Below are 15,202 nucleotides of genomic sequence, written 5' to 3' on the forward strand. Positions count from 1 at the left end.
AGTAAATACAGCAGTGTTTGACTTCAAGCAAAGAGATTAGAACCCAAGAGGCGACACTTTGATATTTTTTTGGGTAACAGCCACTAGATGGCGCTACGGTAGCGCGGCCGCCATTATGGGCTGAAAATACTAACTTGGACCCTGACTGGACCATAGAATCCTTCACATCTTACGCACCCAAATTCGGCGAATTTCACTGCCAAATCAGAAGCGCAATAGAACAGTTTTTTAAATTAAGTCACCAGTAAATTGTATGGCTCCTACAGTAAATGTTGTATCGTCTTATATGTTTTATTTTACCAGTTGTGGAATCCAACCATTCAACCATCTGAGGTAACATTAGCCTACTTTATTGAGTATTTCCATTTTATGCAACTTCACACATTTATTAATTGTAAATTAAAAATACATTTAAGATCATCATGTTTGCAGCAAACAATATATTTCAGACCTAGTGGAGTAATAGTATATCTAGGTCTGAATTGAAATATTGTACGTTTTAATGGATCACGCTACAAACAACAATCTTATAATACATGATGCAATGCTGTGTTATCACATAATTCACACTTTTGGACACTTTTGCTTTAACGGACATTAGAAAAAACTGCAAAATCAAGCTGTTATATTCATATATTTATTTTCCAACATTCCCAATTTTTCTGATGCATGTCCTTAATTTAATGTCATAGGTTGGTAATAATTCAGTGTTTATGAGCCTTCTAAAGAATTAGAGAGCAAAGGCTTTGTGAAAAAAAGAAGACAAACACAAAGTGTGTAAAATAAACTGTAAAAAGGATTCGATGATCACTAGTGATAGTATTTTATTCTGTGTTGTCATCATTCAGTTTGGATTTCAGCTTTAATGTACGTTTAATGTACGCCGATATTGCCATAGAAACTAGTGGACTGACGACTCGCTTTCATCCCAAAATGGCGGAAACGCAGGGCTGCTGCTGGGCGCCGGTGTTTCAATGGAACTTTCTATTGAGTGTCGCTTCTTGTTAATGTATATTCTTTGCTTCAAGGGGCAGTAGTGAGTTTTGAAAACTCCTGCCAGTCCTCCAGCAGAGGAAGAGACGCAGAACACGTGATGACTTTGGGACGATATTGATGGAAGGAAGCTGTAGCCGAAATGAGCACGTTACGAACAGCATTTTTGCGCTTTTCGTGGGCACAGAGTTCGTGTTGGTATGTGGCAACAACCCATTTATTTAAAAAAACGAGTTCGTTTGCTGAAAATTTCGTTGACTGTGAATTTAACCATCAGCGTTAATGATAACCTCACACGTATGCGTCATAAATGCAATGAAAGCTCAATGGTATTAGTGTAATTAGACTATATTGCAAAACCCCAGCTAAAATAAATATAGACTGCACAAAAACATAGTGAAAAACATTAAAAGATTTTTACCGTGCAGTATGAAATGCTATGCAATAAATACTAATCTCTTTCCTTTTAAGAGCGACAACCTGTTTTTATTCATATATTACCTGTCATTTTCCATTAGTCATGCAAGTCAGACCAATGTACAAATTCATCTGTTCATTGTTGCATTCAGGTTTGAGGGACACTGGGCTACAGTCTTCAGGGCTTATTTACAGCGCATGCGTAAATGTTTTGTTCTAATTATCTTTCAGGAGTAATGGCAGTCACCCTACCATATTCAGCTGCAGTCAACTACGCTCTATCAGTTCCTTGGTTCTTTCAAGGACAGGGGGCGAGCAAACTTTCCTGCAAGGGAACTTGAACACCAAAGCAGAGGGACCCTGTGTTTTCCAGCAACCACTCTGGCACCATCAACAGGTCCGCACAGTCAAGCGTGGGACAGAATATCAACCAAAGAACATCAAACGAAAGAGGACCCATGGCTGGATCAAAAGAATTAGCGCTCCAGGTGGAATCGAAGTAATCCTGCGCCGAATGCTCAAAGGACGGAAATCCCTCACTCATTGAGACTCTGACCGGACAGTTGCTTTGATATACCTTTGAAGTGAATCTCAGTTAAATGTCAGTTGTGCAGTAGAGCTTTTGGGGTACTATTTAAAATAATTGTCAAATTAAAGAAGTTAATGCACAGTTGCATCACTGGATGTTTTTATTTTCTTTTAATTTAGTGGATCTAATCCTTCTTCAAACTTCCAGTTGAGTATTTTCTTGTCAAAGGGTCTGCTGTATGCAGTGTTACAGTCAGATCAGTTGGGACAGCGAGTATAGGTGACAAGTTTAAAATCAAAATAATAATAATAAATAAATAAAAACCACATTTGTCATGATGTATGGTATCATATTTTATTTAAGCATTATAGTTAATTTTTAAAAGCCATTTGAGGTGCATTTATTTGGTATTGTGATAATAGTACAAAAGTAAAAAAAAAAAAAAAAACAGCTCTGAAGTTACTTGGTGTATAATGTGTCTGTTATACTGCTTTAAAATTTATTTTCACAGTAACTCCATTTTATTGCATTATGTGTTCACACTCATAAGATCAAAATCATCAAGGACAATGCAATATTTTTAGATTGTCATATTTACTGTTTCATATAAGAAAAATAATAATGCGTAGAAAAATATAAAATCTATAAATTTGTTTGATTACAGACAGTGCGTCGTTTCTTGCTTGCCCATGCCTAAACAGATTTTATCATGCAGATGTTTTATCATGCCGCCTTCAGTCTGTAAACTATGTGGAGATCTCAGATTAATATATTGTATTAAAATGATTGGTTATACTTTATTTTAAGGTGTCTTTGTTACACTGTAATTATACTGTACATTTAAGTACTGAATATTACATGTTCTACTTGTATTTACTATAGAGTTAGGTTTATGATTAGTTGCATGTAATTATCCACAATTTATAGTTATTAATATAGTTACTACATGTAACAATGACACTAAAATAAAGTGTTACCAAATGATCTTTGACATGCAGTTCCACTCACTACATGATTGCTTTATGACATTTAAGCACGTGTTAAGCATTACAATCAGTGCTATATAAGTTGTTTAACTATTTAATTCACTGTTTTTTTGAAAGATTATTTCCAAAGTCTGAGCTCTCACTCTTTTCAACCTCAGATGGAAGCTCTTCTGATGAGGAACTTTGGTCATTATTTGTGTTTTGCGCATTAGTGGCTCTTGAGACGTCTTCTGGTTTCGCTTGCTGTTCAGAACCAGCACCAGTACATGCAGTTTCTTTTCCAAAGTTGAAGCGTTTTCCTGGGTTGAAGGACTTGCTGGGAGACTGTGATTTCTCATGGCTCCCATGTGTACCTGCAGGCGCAACTGCTGCGGCGGCTTCCTTTTTTAACTCTTGGGACTTGAGGAACTTCAGAAAACCTGGAAGTTTGGCCTCACCACTTGTGGGAGAAGTGGTAGAGGTGAATTTACTCTGAAGTGGGATTATCTGTTTGAGTTTCATTACGTTATTGTTGCCTAAAAGGGAGCTGGGTCTCTTGAGTTTATCTCCTCCGGAGCTGAACTTGGCCCCTGGGGTTTTTTCATGGTGATGGTCCTCACCCCCACTGAGATCAGACTTGTCTTGCTCACTGTCTTGTCGTGCCAATTCCTCTGCCATTTTGTGATGTTCCTCTTCTTCTTCAGACTTCCTCCGCTGCTGCTGTTGGTGCTGCTGTGCGAGGCGTTCATGTTTCTGACACACAAACAACACATTTTCAAAAGACAATCACAAAGTTCATTTAACTCACCAAATCGAGAAATGACTTGTATAAGTCATAACATGATAATAATTAATGACTTATCAGTATCAGCTAAACAAATTTTATATGTGTACATTAAAAAACTTGGTTATTGTTAGTTTATGCTCATAATGTGCTGTGCTACCTTGAGAGCTTCTCTCCGCTGGTATTCAAGTTTGGCCATCTCATCTGCTACCCAATTTGGAATATCAGGAATTGCAACGTGAATTACGTATTTGAGCAGAATGGCAAAGTGCTGAAAACCATATAAGAAAGAGTTACATTCAATTTGCTACACTTAATACTCTTATTCTCTTATTATTACATTTATCAGAACTGGCAGACATTTACAATGCTAGCAAAGATTTCTATTTCAAATAAATGCTGTTCTTTTGAACTTCCCAGGAAAAAAAATCTCAGTTTTTAGACTAATATTAAGCAGCTCAACTGTTTTTAATCGATAATAATAAGAAATGTTTCTTGAGCAGCAAATCAGTGTATTAAAATGATTTCTGAAAGATCATTTGACACTGAAGACTGGAGTAATGATGCTGAAAATTCAGCTTTGCTCTAACAGCAATAAATTACATTTCAAAATATATTAAATTAGAAGTCAGTTATATTTAATTATAATAATATTTCACATTATTACTGTTTTTGTTTATTTTTATCAAATAAATGCTGCTTTGATTAGTATTTTTAAATTCTTTCAAAATACTTTTTACATTTTTTTTTTTTTTTTTTGCTATTTAAAGCTGCAGTCCGTAAGTATTGCCTCTTTGACACCACCTCTGTTTGAAACCTGCAATTGTTTGCGGAATTATCATCTTTACGTGGGTTGTGCCTCAGCGCGGATGAATCTAATGTTTGCTGTCAGTCATCGCACCGGTGTGGATACTATAGAATTTTTATTTTAGATAGAATTTTCACCGGAAAATGTCATTTGAACAAATAAGTAACGTCTGCCACTTTTTTTCTGACCAACTGAGGAAAAAAGCATTACAATAAATGGTGATTAAATCTAACTAGCTTGGATCATGTCAAACCATGCAAATTATTATTATTGTTATACTTTTTGTTATATTATTGTTCTCAAATTGTTAGCTTTACCTGTATATTTCAATTTCTGTCTAATCTCTAATGTTAATTTGTCATACTATACAATCCGCCATCAAAATAATAAGTTTAATTATTGCAGCTGCTTTGAGAAAAGGCTATAAATGATCCACCTCACATTCGATATAGCCTACTAGCTGGGACTCCTCCTTTATGTAAATAGACGTGACGCAATGACGCAAAGACAAACGGCAACATGCTCAAATTTCCTGCGAAAACCCACCAGTACCACCCAAATTGTAAAACATTATTACAAGCTTACTGTTGTAAATCGGGCTAAGGTAAGGAGACAGTTTTGAACACTGGCTAGTTATATACTTGCTCAAAAATTGATTTTGCAATCATTTTTAACCAAAAAAAAGTTACGGTCAGCAGCTTTAAAGATATTACTTTTCCCTTACCTCTAATACTACAACAGAGATGATGGCTGCCTCAGGGCTCATCCAGGGGAAGAGTCGTTGCAGCTGTCCACACTGACCAATAAGGTAACAGTTCACAATTATTGCAATCAAACCCATGGCCTCCATTGCGGTCTGTTCAAATTTTAATAACAAACAAAATTGAAAGAACACAAAGATGTTAAAAGAAGAAATACGATCTGCTATGAATTATTTATTAAGCAATTATTCTGAATAGATATCCTCACCTGCCATTGTCCAATGTTTTCAACCCTTTGCCCAAAGGGTCTCTGGAGGCCTGTGCAAAGTTTTAAGGCATCACTTCGGATCTCTACAATGTTGTTTATGAGGGCACACATGGCTGCCAGAGGAAATGCAGAAGAGAAGAGCACGACATAGCCAAACTGTATGAACATCTCCTGGTAATCTTGGAGTGTATCCTGCAAGTCAAAATAAAAAGTCTTGTTTTTTATTTAATTTGTAAAAATGTCATGATTGGGCTCAGAAAGCAGCAAAAATAGTATTTATAAACTTGTATTATTAACAATAGCATCAGCTGACTGATGATCAAGGTGGACAGGCACAGACCTCATAAACTAGCATGCAACTTTCAACTTCCGGTTGGGTCAAAACAGTAGATTCAGTCTCCTCTGGAGGGTCCATCCAGGACATTTTCTTTTCCGGACTGTTGTTGTCCCGAGCAGATTTCGTCTTTCTTCTCTGGGGTCCTAGTGGTTTACTCACAGAATCATCCGTTTCTCTGTGATCATCATCATCGTCATCATCACGTATATCAAATATTAAGGATGGATCCATTCCTTCCTCCACAAGGGTAGGACTGCCATCGTCCTGTAAGCTGGCCTGTGTTGGTGCTTCCACAACCTTGTCTTTGTATTCCACCTTCTCGGTGAAGCTGACCTTCCTTTGCTTCAGACCAGCATCATCATCCCCTTCCTCTGTTTTGGGAACTCTGTAGCTGGCAATTAAACTCCTCCTCTCTCTCTTCTCTGATTGCTCTGGAGACGTGCCAGTTTTATTCATGTCCAAACTGGCTTGACAAGTCAGTCGTATCCTTTGCACTATCAAATGACTATAGTTCAGGAGCATAGTTTGAATTAAGTCCCATAACGTCCTCAAAGCACCTAATTTATGGTGCTCATAGAGATATGGCTGTAGCACTTCTTTGATATTTTGTAGAAACTGGCGGAAGATCAATAATGTAGCCAGCATCTGTAAATTAAAAGTCATTTTTTTTGTATAGGGTGCAGAATCAATTATTCATGGCACATTGATGCTTAAATATTATTCTGTCGTCTATGTGTTACCTCTTTTAACCGCTCCATGTCTTTGAGATAAAATCCAATGTAGAAAAGGCTGAGGTAAGAATTTATGAACTGAAACTTTAAAATGCAGAACATTATATTTAACCATTACAGACACATAGAACACTTCATAAATGTATCACACAGTTTTTACAATATTCTGATACAATAATAAATGGATAAATATATGAAATAAAGAGTTAAACTTACAAACACAGTCTTGAGTATGAGATTATTGTCATAAGTGCTTTGAAGTCTGTAATTTTCTGTTAAAATAGAACAATTAATAAACAGGCGTTATTAAAAAAACAAAACAATAATGAACAAACAAGCAGTGAAATAACCAAGAATGCAAGTTTGCTTTTAATCTAATAGCCCAATTTATGTTTCGGGCTAAATTGAGTTGCACATATATCCAAATATGCAATTAATTTTGAATATGCAAATAAGTCTTACCCATATCATTGAGCCAGAGAGCTATTTTCTTGTACACTTCATCACAGACAGTAACAGTTATAGCCAAAAGAATTTTGGGAATAAATCTACATATGCTTGGCAACTCTTTTGTTTCGATGACAAATTCCTGTAAAAGACATGAAATCATGAATCCTAAATATCTAGGGACAATTGCATAACTAATATATTTCTAACTTAGATGCAGAAGTTTGAAATAACCTGTTGTTGTAAGTTTTGTAACAAATTTGAGAGTCCTTACTTGAAGTTCCAGACAGATAAACATGGCCAAGCAGACGAAGCAGAGACAGAGGATGCAGATGGGAAAGCTGACCAACCAGCGGAACATTCTCCTCTTCCAGGGTGGGTAGAAAAACTCCTCACAGCCTGTCACTGGACTGCGGCGCTTAATTCCCTGATATACATGTTGCAAAAGAGTCAAAAAATACAGTTCAATTCAGGGATTGATTTAAACACTGGTGGGAAACCAACATAAAATGACCAATTTCTAAACTACAATCCTGAAAAAACATTCTAATCTGTCTCTTTTGTCCACTTTCAACTACATCTGTCCTGATTTCTTTGAGAGTAAAGTCTATGGGCAGGTAAATGTATGGGCCTTTTCAGATCTTTCATTCTAATGGTTGAAATAAGCTCACGCAATTTACATATGAACGTGCCTGGAGATTTCGGAAAAACATACGGAGAGCAGCAGCCTTCTTTTCTGCTCTGACAGCTGCAAGACCACGCTGATTGCGGTGGATATGTGTTAGAAATCAGGAATGGTGAGAAAACATTGTGCTTGGTACATTTTACGTCTTAAAACCAAACTTGGGTCTTCAGCCAACAAAGTATAAAACCTGTCTGGCTAGTGCTCTTGCCTAATAATTTAGTCAGTAAGCGGAGAGTAAAAGGTCTTTTGATGAAAGCAATCCAGGCGAATGCATTTTCAACTACCACTGGAAGAGGTCGAAAGTAGACAAGCTCAAAATGTTTTAGACCCCGTTTACACCCGTGTTTAGTGTTGTCCATTTGTGATCCGATCGACCACAACGCATCTTAATACCAGGTGTAAACCACCTGCTGTTATCATACATTTTGTATCTAATAATATAAAAATGTAAATGTAAAAATTATGTCAGCATACTCGAAACTGTGGACGGGGTTCCTCTAGTGACTCGGTGGGGGTGTCCAGCGTTCCCCACTTGTATGCCAATTCTGCTTCCCGCCGCTTCCATCTCTCCAGGAACAGTGTTGCCCACACCACATTAAAAATGGCAAATACCACACAGCAGATATCCTGACTTGTCTGCATATCAAAAAACTGTTGGTTATAAAAACCATGCACCATTACCAAATGAAAATGATCATTTTTATACTTCCATTATAAAAGTGTAGGACTCGGATATTAAGGAAAATAACCTGCCTGATCAGACTCAGCAAAGATCCAGAGCAGAAAGCCAATCACTGCTGGATACAGCATAGAGTTGGTGTAAAAGCCCAACCATGCAAAGTACATGGCAATCTTCACGCCAAAATAATCGCACACATCATCTGTCAGGAACAGGACAACCAAACGATCAGCATTTGAATAAGCCATTTTTACAATATACAATTAGAATGAAGTCTGTCACATTTGCCTATTATTAGAATAAAATAGGTCTACCTATTTTGTTACCCCCAGGATAAAAGGCCCTGTTGATTTTATTTTCCCCCAAAACATGGTAAAGGCCGACTGTGACATTGTTAGATTATCACTAGGGTAAAATACAAAATGCCTGAACTGCAATACAGTGAAACATGCCAAAACTAACATCATGTATTCACAATGAATCACATGTGGGCTCATTCTTAGCGATCACATAACAAGACATGTAGTGACTGGTAGTTTGTATTCAGAATTCATACTGTAGCCCTTCATATTTGCTTAGAGCAAATCAGTCAGCACTGAAGAAAGTAGGCAGGTACATATGAGTTTGTTTGCCAAAGGAAGAGCCTTGGCCTGGAGGAATCTCTGTACACAAACACTGAAAAGCATTAGCCATCTCAGAACAACTAAAAGTTAGCCGCCTTTTGTGCATGATGGTGAAAATATAGGAGTTCTCACCTAGAGGTTGCCTCTCACAGACTGCCTGAACCCAGGAAGTCATCAACTGGTTCAGGATTCTCTGCTCATGAAGGGGAAACATTTGAAGAATCACTCCTCTGGCTATAAGCTCTGGAACTGCCAAGGACACACAACATTTTGATCATATTTGTGAAAAAACATGAATTTTTTAACCAAAATATTTTAAAAGTAAAGAAATGGTAAAATATCTACTGATTGGTTGACCCTCCAGGAAGTGAATATTATGAAGGGCATCGCCCTGTTTGGCCCGCAGATTATCCAACCAATATTTGATAATACTCTGACGCTCCTAAAGAAATAACAGAGAAAAATGATCTCATAAGAAAACGTAACTATTTTACTTGATGGCGAATACGTTTTAATTTGTACAATGTGATGTTTGCGGAAATGTATAATTTTTAGAAAAGTAAGCTTGAAGGTCCACCCAAAAACCTTACCGTCAGTGGGGCGAAAACATACAAATGAGACATTCATGAGACATTCATGAGAAATTCATACGAATAAGCCACCAATTTGCCAAAATGTAAAATTTGCAGTTATGAGTTGCCAATATGAGAATGTGTTGGTAGAACCTTTATAACATCAGACATTTAATGATTTCACATGAGAAAACTGTGTAAGACAGGAAATGGGAGATTAAAGGCAGACCTGCGATGTGAAGAAACACAGCTCACTCTCAATGTTTTCATAGATGTCATCCTCCTCACATGAAAACCTGCGAGTGCCGCCTCCATAGCGTGGCTTCACTGCCTTTTGCATCCCCATCTGTTCAGCTCCACGCAACAAGCTTCAGACAAAAAACAACAATGATTCTGCTGCTGTATTTATTTAGGACCAATTGACCATCTGTCAAACGTTTCAAAGATTTAATATGGAAAAAACACAATACAATAACTGTGGCAAGGTACTTCTAGAGTCAAGTAGGTTGTCTACAGTCTCTTACTTCTCAAAGGTTGAGGCAATGAAGAATGCATAGGTGTGAGTGTATTTATGCTGTCGGATCTGGATCCTGATTTGTGGAATTCCCAGTCGGATTTGGTTCAGTAACCATAACAGCGTATGGTCATCTGTGGTGTCTGTGGAGAAGATGATAACATGCTGAAATATTTTTATCAGTAGATCTAATAAAAATGCTGTTAAATTCACATTTTATTATCAGTCATTTTATTTTATTATAATGTAAAATAGTTGTTATGCAAAATGCACATTTACATTCATATTATAAAAGGTAGCAAATATTACATACTATTTAAGATGTAAAGCTGAAATTACTCTAAATCTGCATTATTGCAAAACTGAAAGATATAACCACAGCACCTGGGAATGTCATAAGAATATCACAGTTTTCAGCGGGTGCCATTGTGATGGTAGATTTATGCCCCATGAGGTACTGCCTGGCATGAAAGAGACGACCTCTGAGCAATTTCTCTGTTTGCAAGAGAAAAAAAATTATTATTGTATATATATACAATAATACTACAAGAATATAATATATACTATATACAACTTGGCTTTGTTAGTGCATTTTACCAACAAGCCGAGACCAGTTTTTGTGTTTTCACCCATACAGTCAAACCAAAAATTATTCAGACATTTTTTATATGTTTTTACTACTGGGTGCAGGACACTATAGTTCATTTATGTAAGTGAGGATAGCAAAATAAAGTAAACTGTGACATTTTATACCCAAAAATTCTTCATACAGTGGACTACAAGTAAAATCGATACAAATTTGGAACCAAAAATTATTCTTGACCATGTTTTGCTTCAGTGTTATCTGACATAATTAAGATAATTTTTTTCTGACACAGTTTAACTCTTGAGATCTTGTCATATTTTATTACCATTTTTTAAACTATAGTGAATAAACTGTATTAATGAATGAAATGTTCAATGTGTCAATAAATTTTGGTTTGACTGTACATATACAGTCAAACCAAAAATTATTCAGACACTAGATATAATTTTTTTATCTCTTTATTTTACTAGTGGGTGCAGGACACTATAGTTCATTTATGTAAGTGAGGATAGCAAAATAAAGTAAACTGTGACATTTTATACCCAAAAATTCTTCATACAGTGGACTACCAGTAAAATTGATAAAAATTTGGGACCAAAATTATTCAGACACTTTGACCTGACCATGTTATCTGACATAATTAAGATAATTTTTTTTCTGACACAGTTTAACTCTTAGATCTTGTCATAGTTTATTACCATTACCATTTAACTATAGTGAAAAATAGACCAAAAAAATATGACCACTGAAATGCCTGCACTCTGCACAAACCACTTCAGCTTTACATTTGAGTTATCAACCTATTGAGGTCAAACCAAACTGACGTTTGTACAGAGTCACATTCACAGAAACCAAGCCTCACTTTACACTTACGCAAATCCTTAAAGCTCAGCATTATGCCCAGAAATCCGGTTAAATGGGAGATTCTTATTTACCATAGCCAATACATTAAATGCAGCTTTCCTTGTGTGTAAGCACTAATTTTAAGTTTAAGCAGTTCTTTGGAGGAAGTCCAAGTCCTTGTGTGACAGATGTCATCAATTTTGTGACCACTATGTCACAAACTCTGCTCTTTTTTAGTAACAGTTACTCGAGGTGTGAAGAAAATGAAAGTTTTAGCATTATTCACTTTGGCAGCCTATATAAAATTAAATTTCATGCCTGAGTTTGTTGAAGAATAAAAGAAAAACATACTATGGTGCTATTCTGTGATATTACCAATAGCTTTCACCGCTAAAAACAGACAAGGACAGAAAGAACTAGACAAACAAAGGTAGTTCAGTCCAAGTGAAGTGTTCAGTATGCCATTTATAAATGGTAAATATCGTAGAATTTCATTAAACAGTGTTACATTATGAATATGCATTTCACTTCCTATAGCTCTAGTAGCTTTCAAAGCATCATTATAGATTCAAGTGACTGCATTCAAACTTAATGAACGTGAAGGAATGATTTTGTTGAGCAGTTTTAAGCATAACATGCAGGATCAATGCACATATGATGGAGAATGATTTTGCCTGAAATATATGGGGTCATTACATCACAAATGTTTTGATGACATAATGGTAACAATTTGAATAAGCAGAACTGCAAATAATTTCATCAATATGTAGGAAATATTTATGTGTAGGATATTAGGTGCTTATGTGCCAAACGCACAGGTGAAACGCCTATACCATTTAACACTTAGACAGTGTCAACAGCCGATAAGGAACAGGCAAATTATGTTTACTGGACAAATATTAGACCTTCAGATATGAACCTTTTGTTTTGTATCCTGCCCCAATAGCTATCAATCTTGTCATACGCTAGAAAGAAAACACAGCGACATTTTTGGTTTGAACTCACCTACGACAGCTGGATAACAACATGCATGAGAGGCAGCCTCTCTTGAGTGTCACTCACCTAATACCGCCGAGGACATCGTGTGAAATCTTCGCTTTGCTCTGCTTTATGAATACGTCAGCTGGGCTGATGCCGTCGTTGGTGCTGGTGCTGAAACTGCTCGGCCGGACCCAGCGAGGCTTCCCCAGCGGCGAGAGCCTTTTTCCTGATGCAAACAGGTGCAGAAAGTCCATTGACCGCTGAATAAATCGTCAATCACATTCTGACACTGGTCATCCATGGCGCTATCAACACTCGGCGGATTTCCTCATCATTTGAGAAGAGCTGTTTCAACTACCATGTATTCATACCCTATCTAGCCGCGTATCTCTGTTATTTCTCTGTAATTCTGTTTTGTTTCCCAGTAACTTGTTGTCAGTAAGTTGCTGTATGCGCCATCTGTCTCATATTGACTGGAAAATTACGCAACGAGAGATGCATAATTCATACTGAAACGAACCAATCAGAGTGACTGCGCAAAGCGTTCGCGCATAAAGAGGTGGAAATTCAGTACAGGTATGACAAAAGACTGGAATTCATATCGATCTGAACATAGAAACACTGAACATATAGTCTTACTGAGATTGTTTTGTGATTTGAGCTAGATTTCAGATAATGTTGATCACTTCTTTAAGGCTCATTCCATTAAATGGAATGTTTTATGTCCCATATGAACTTTTAATGATTAACAATAAAAAGTTGACATTTTTTACATGTTATTATAGGAATTTCTTCTCAACACTTCAATAACAAATCTAGTAAATCCAATAAAGTAGGCTATTTTTTTTATTTATTTTTATTTTTGTTCTTCATTAAGATGCATTAAGACCCCATGGGTTACCGAATTCCCCTCCACATTTTAATGAAAAAATGTATTTTTTTTTTTTTTTTTATTCTCTACATACCTTATTAGATTTTAGTGGATATAACATTTACGTTGTGTTACCATCATGGTTGCCATCATAACTCCCCTTTATTAAAGTGTATTGCATAAATAATAAGAAGAAGAAAACAGAAACCTAAAATAACATCAAGGACAAATGTATTTCTTTCTCATATTTTGCTACTTTTGTCAGTAGGGGGCGATCTTAAATCGTCAACCCTGTTACCATGATTTTGGTCACTAAACTGATTATTAAAATGGTGATATTAGTAGAAATATCAGCATTAAAATATCTCTTTAGTAACTTGTAGTGTCATGACATGAGCACAAGGCCAGTAATGATTATAAACTATAAAACTGTCACCCATGCATTTGGAAAGCCACAGCTTATAAAAACATGTGCCTATTCAAATTTATAAATTTATTAACACTTATGATAGAATGTTTAAAATCTTAAAGAAATTTAGAGGGGGCACAATTCATGGAATGACTTTCAACTCACTGTCAGTTATACTGTAAAGGCTACATATAATTGGTTTACAGATTGCTTTTCATCATGACAAGCATCTTTCTTTTTATTAGTGAGGATAACAAAATAAACTGTGACATATTATACCCAAAAATTCTTCATAAAGTGGACTACCAGCAAAATTGATAAAAAAAAATAAAAAATAAAAAAAATAAATAAATAAAAATTGGAACCAAAAATGATTCAGACACTTTGACCTGACCATGTTTTGCTTAAGTGTTATCTGACATAATTAAGATTATTTTTTTCTGACACTGTTTAACTCTGAGATCTTGCCATATTTTATTACCATTTTTTTTAAAAAGTGTCTGAATAAATTTTGGTTTGACTGTATAACTAAAGGACCTTTTCAGAGCCACTGCTGGTCAAATAGATGGATAAATAATCAGAATTCCCCTCCAAATGTTAAAGAAGTTTAAAAGAAAAAAACTATATTAGAGGTCAGGATTTAACTTTAAAGGTACACTATATGGAAGATGTTTTCATGATGTACTTGCTCATTATAAAATTGTACATTTTGAACAAAAAAGTTACATAGTGTAGGCCTACCTTAAAAAACGTTTAATAAACACTCTCGAGCATTTAGAAATCACACAAAAGAAGATTAAGCAATTTCTGTTCATTCAAAGATTGATTTACAAAGAAGAAAACACTGTAGGCATAGGCCCTATTAACGCACCATGAAAACAAAAATCACACCACAAATATCTTTACCATGGTTCAAAACGCAATGCAGAGCACATTAAAATAACATAATGGATATACATTAGTATCAAATCAGGTATGTTGGTGGTTGTCAAATTATCAATGGCATTAAACGCATTTAATTAATCTCACCCATTAACTTCAATGGCCAAAAAAATAAAGTTTGTGAACATACTTAAAAGTGATGCACAGAATTCATCTTGGGCATTTTTTTCCTTTTTGAAAAAAGAGACCCCTTAAGTTGGTGCCCTACACAAACTGCTCTGCGTATATATATATGTATGTATATATATATATATATATATATATATATATATATATATATATATATATATATATATATATATATATATATATATATAATGTGCGGCGGTACTGGACCTTTTACTGATGAATTAATATCTGACAATGATGCCTAATGCGTGTGTAGGCAATGTTTTTCATAAACAGTTTTTGTTATACTGGTTGAAACTCTCATCAAATCCTGATAGCAATCAATAGACTCAATAAATATTTTTAAAAAAAAATTGACATAGACCTTTGGTGGATGTGCAGGACAAAA

The 15,202-nt window shown here is 35.6% G+C and overlaps 2 protein-coding genes across 4 annotated transcripts; one reads left to right on the forward strand and one right to left on the reverse strand.

Annotated features, from left to right (window-relative positions):
* Positions 1 to 243: 243 nt before the first annotated feature.
* mrpl34 (mitochondrial ribosomal protein L34) lies at positions 244 to 2,973 on the forward strand. Its single transcript, XM_067361869.1, has 3 exons — positions 244 to 333; positions 1,029 to 1,191; positions 1,642 to 2,973. Exons 2-3 carry the CDS (start codon positions 1,136 to 1,138, stop codon positions 1,955 to 1,957), a joined length of 372 nt encoding a protein of 123 aa, XP_067217970.1. The 5' UTR covers positions 244 to 333; positions 1,029 to 1,135; the 3' UTR covers positions 1,958 to 2,973.
* On the reverse strand, positions 2,357 to 12,915 carry ano8a (anoctamin 8a). 3 transcript variants are annotated; one of them, XM_067361864.1, is made up of 17 exons: positions 12,545 to 12,915; positions 10,438 to 10,548; positions 10,064 to 10,196; positions 9,769 to 9,907; positions 9,313 to 9,409; positions 9,100 to 9,216; positions 8,419 to 8,546; positions 8,140 to 8,301; positions 7,255 to 7,407; positions 6,996 to 7,122; positions 6,750 to 6,805; positions 6,543 to 6,617; positions 5,806 to 6,447; positions 5,466 to 5,657; positions 5,221 to 5,352; positions 3,849 to 3,959; positions 2,357 to 3,657 (listed from the first exon to the last, which is right to left on the reverse strand). In XM_067361864.1, exons 1-17 carry the CDS (start codon positions 12,561 to 12,563, stop codon positions 3,025 to 3,027), a joined length of 3,027 nt encoding a protein of 1,008 aa, XP_067217965.1. In that variant the 5' UTR covers positions 12,564 to 12,915; the 3' UTR covers positions 2,357 to 3,024. The 3 variants fall into 3 exon arrangements, with proteins under 3 accessions (XP_067217965.1, XP_067217964.1, XP_067217966.1); XM_067361863.1 differs by having other exon boundaries at positions 8,140 to 8,316; XM_067361865.1 differs by lacking the exons at positions 10,438 to 10,548; positions 12,545 to 12,915 and having other exon boundaries at positions 8,140 to 8,316; positions 9,795 to 9,907; positions 10,064 to 10,195.
* Positions 12,916 to 15,202: the final 2,287 nt, after the last annotated feature.

The sequence above is a fragment of the Chanodichthys erythropterus genome, chromosome 16, assembly GCF_024489055.1.
Source record: "Chanodichthys erythropterus isolate Z2021 chromosome 16, ASM2448905v1, whole genome shotgun sequence".
NCBI classification, from domain to species: domain Eukaryota; kingdom Metazoa; phylum Chordata; class Actinopteri; order Cypriniformes; family Xenocyprididae; genus Chanodichthys; species Chanodichthys erythropterus.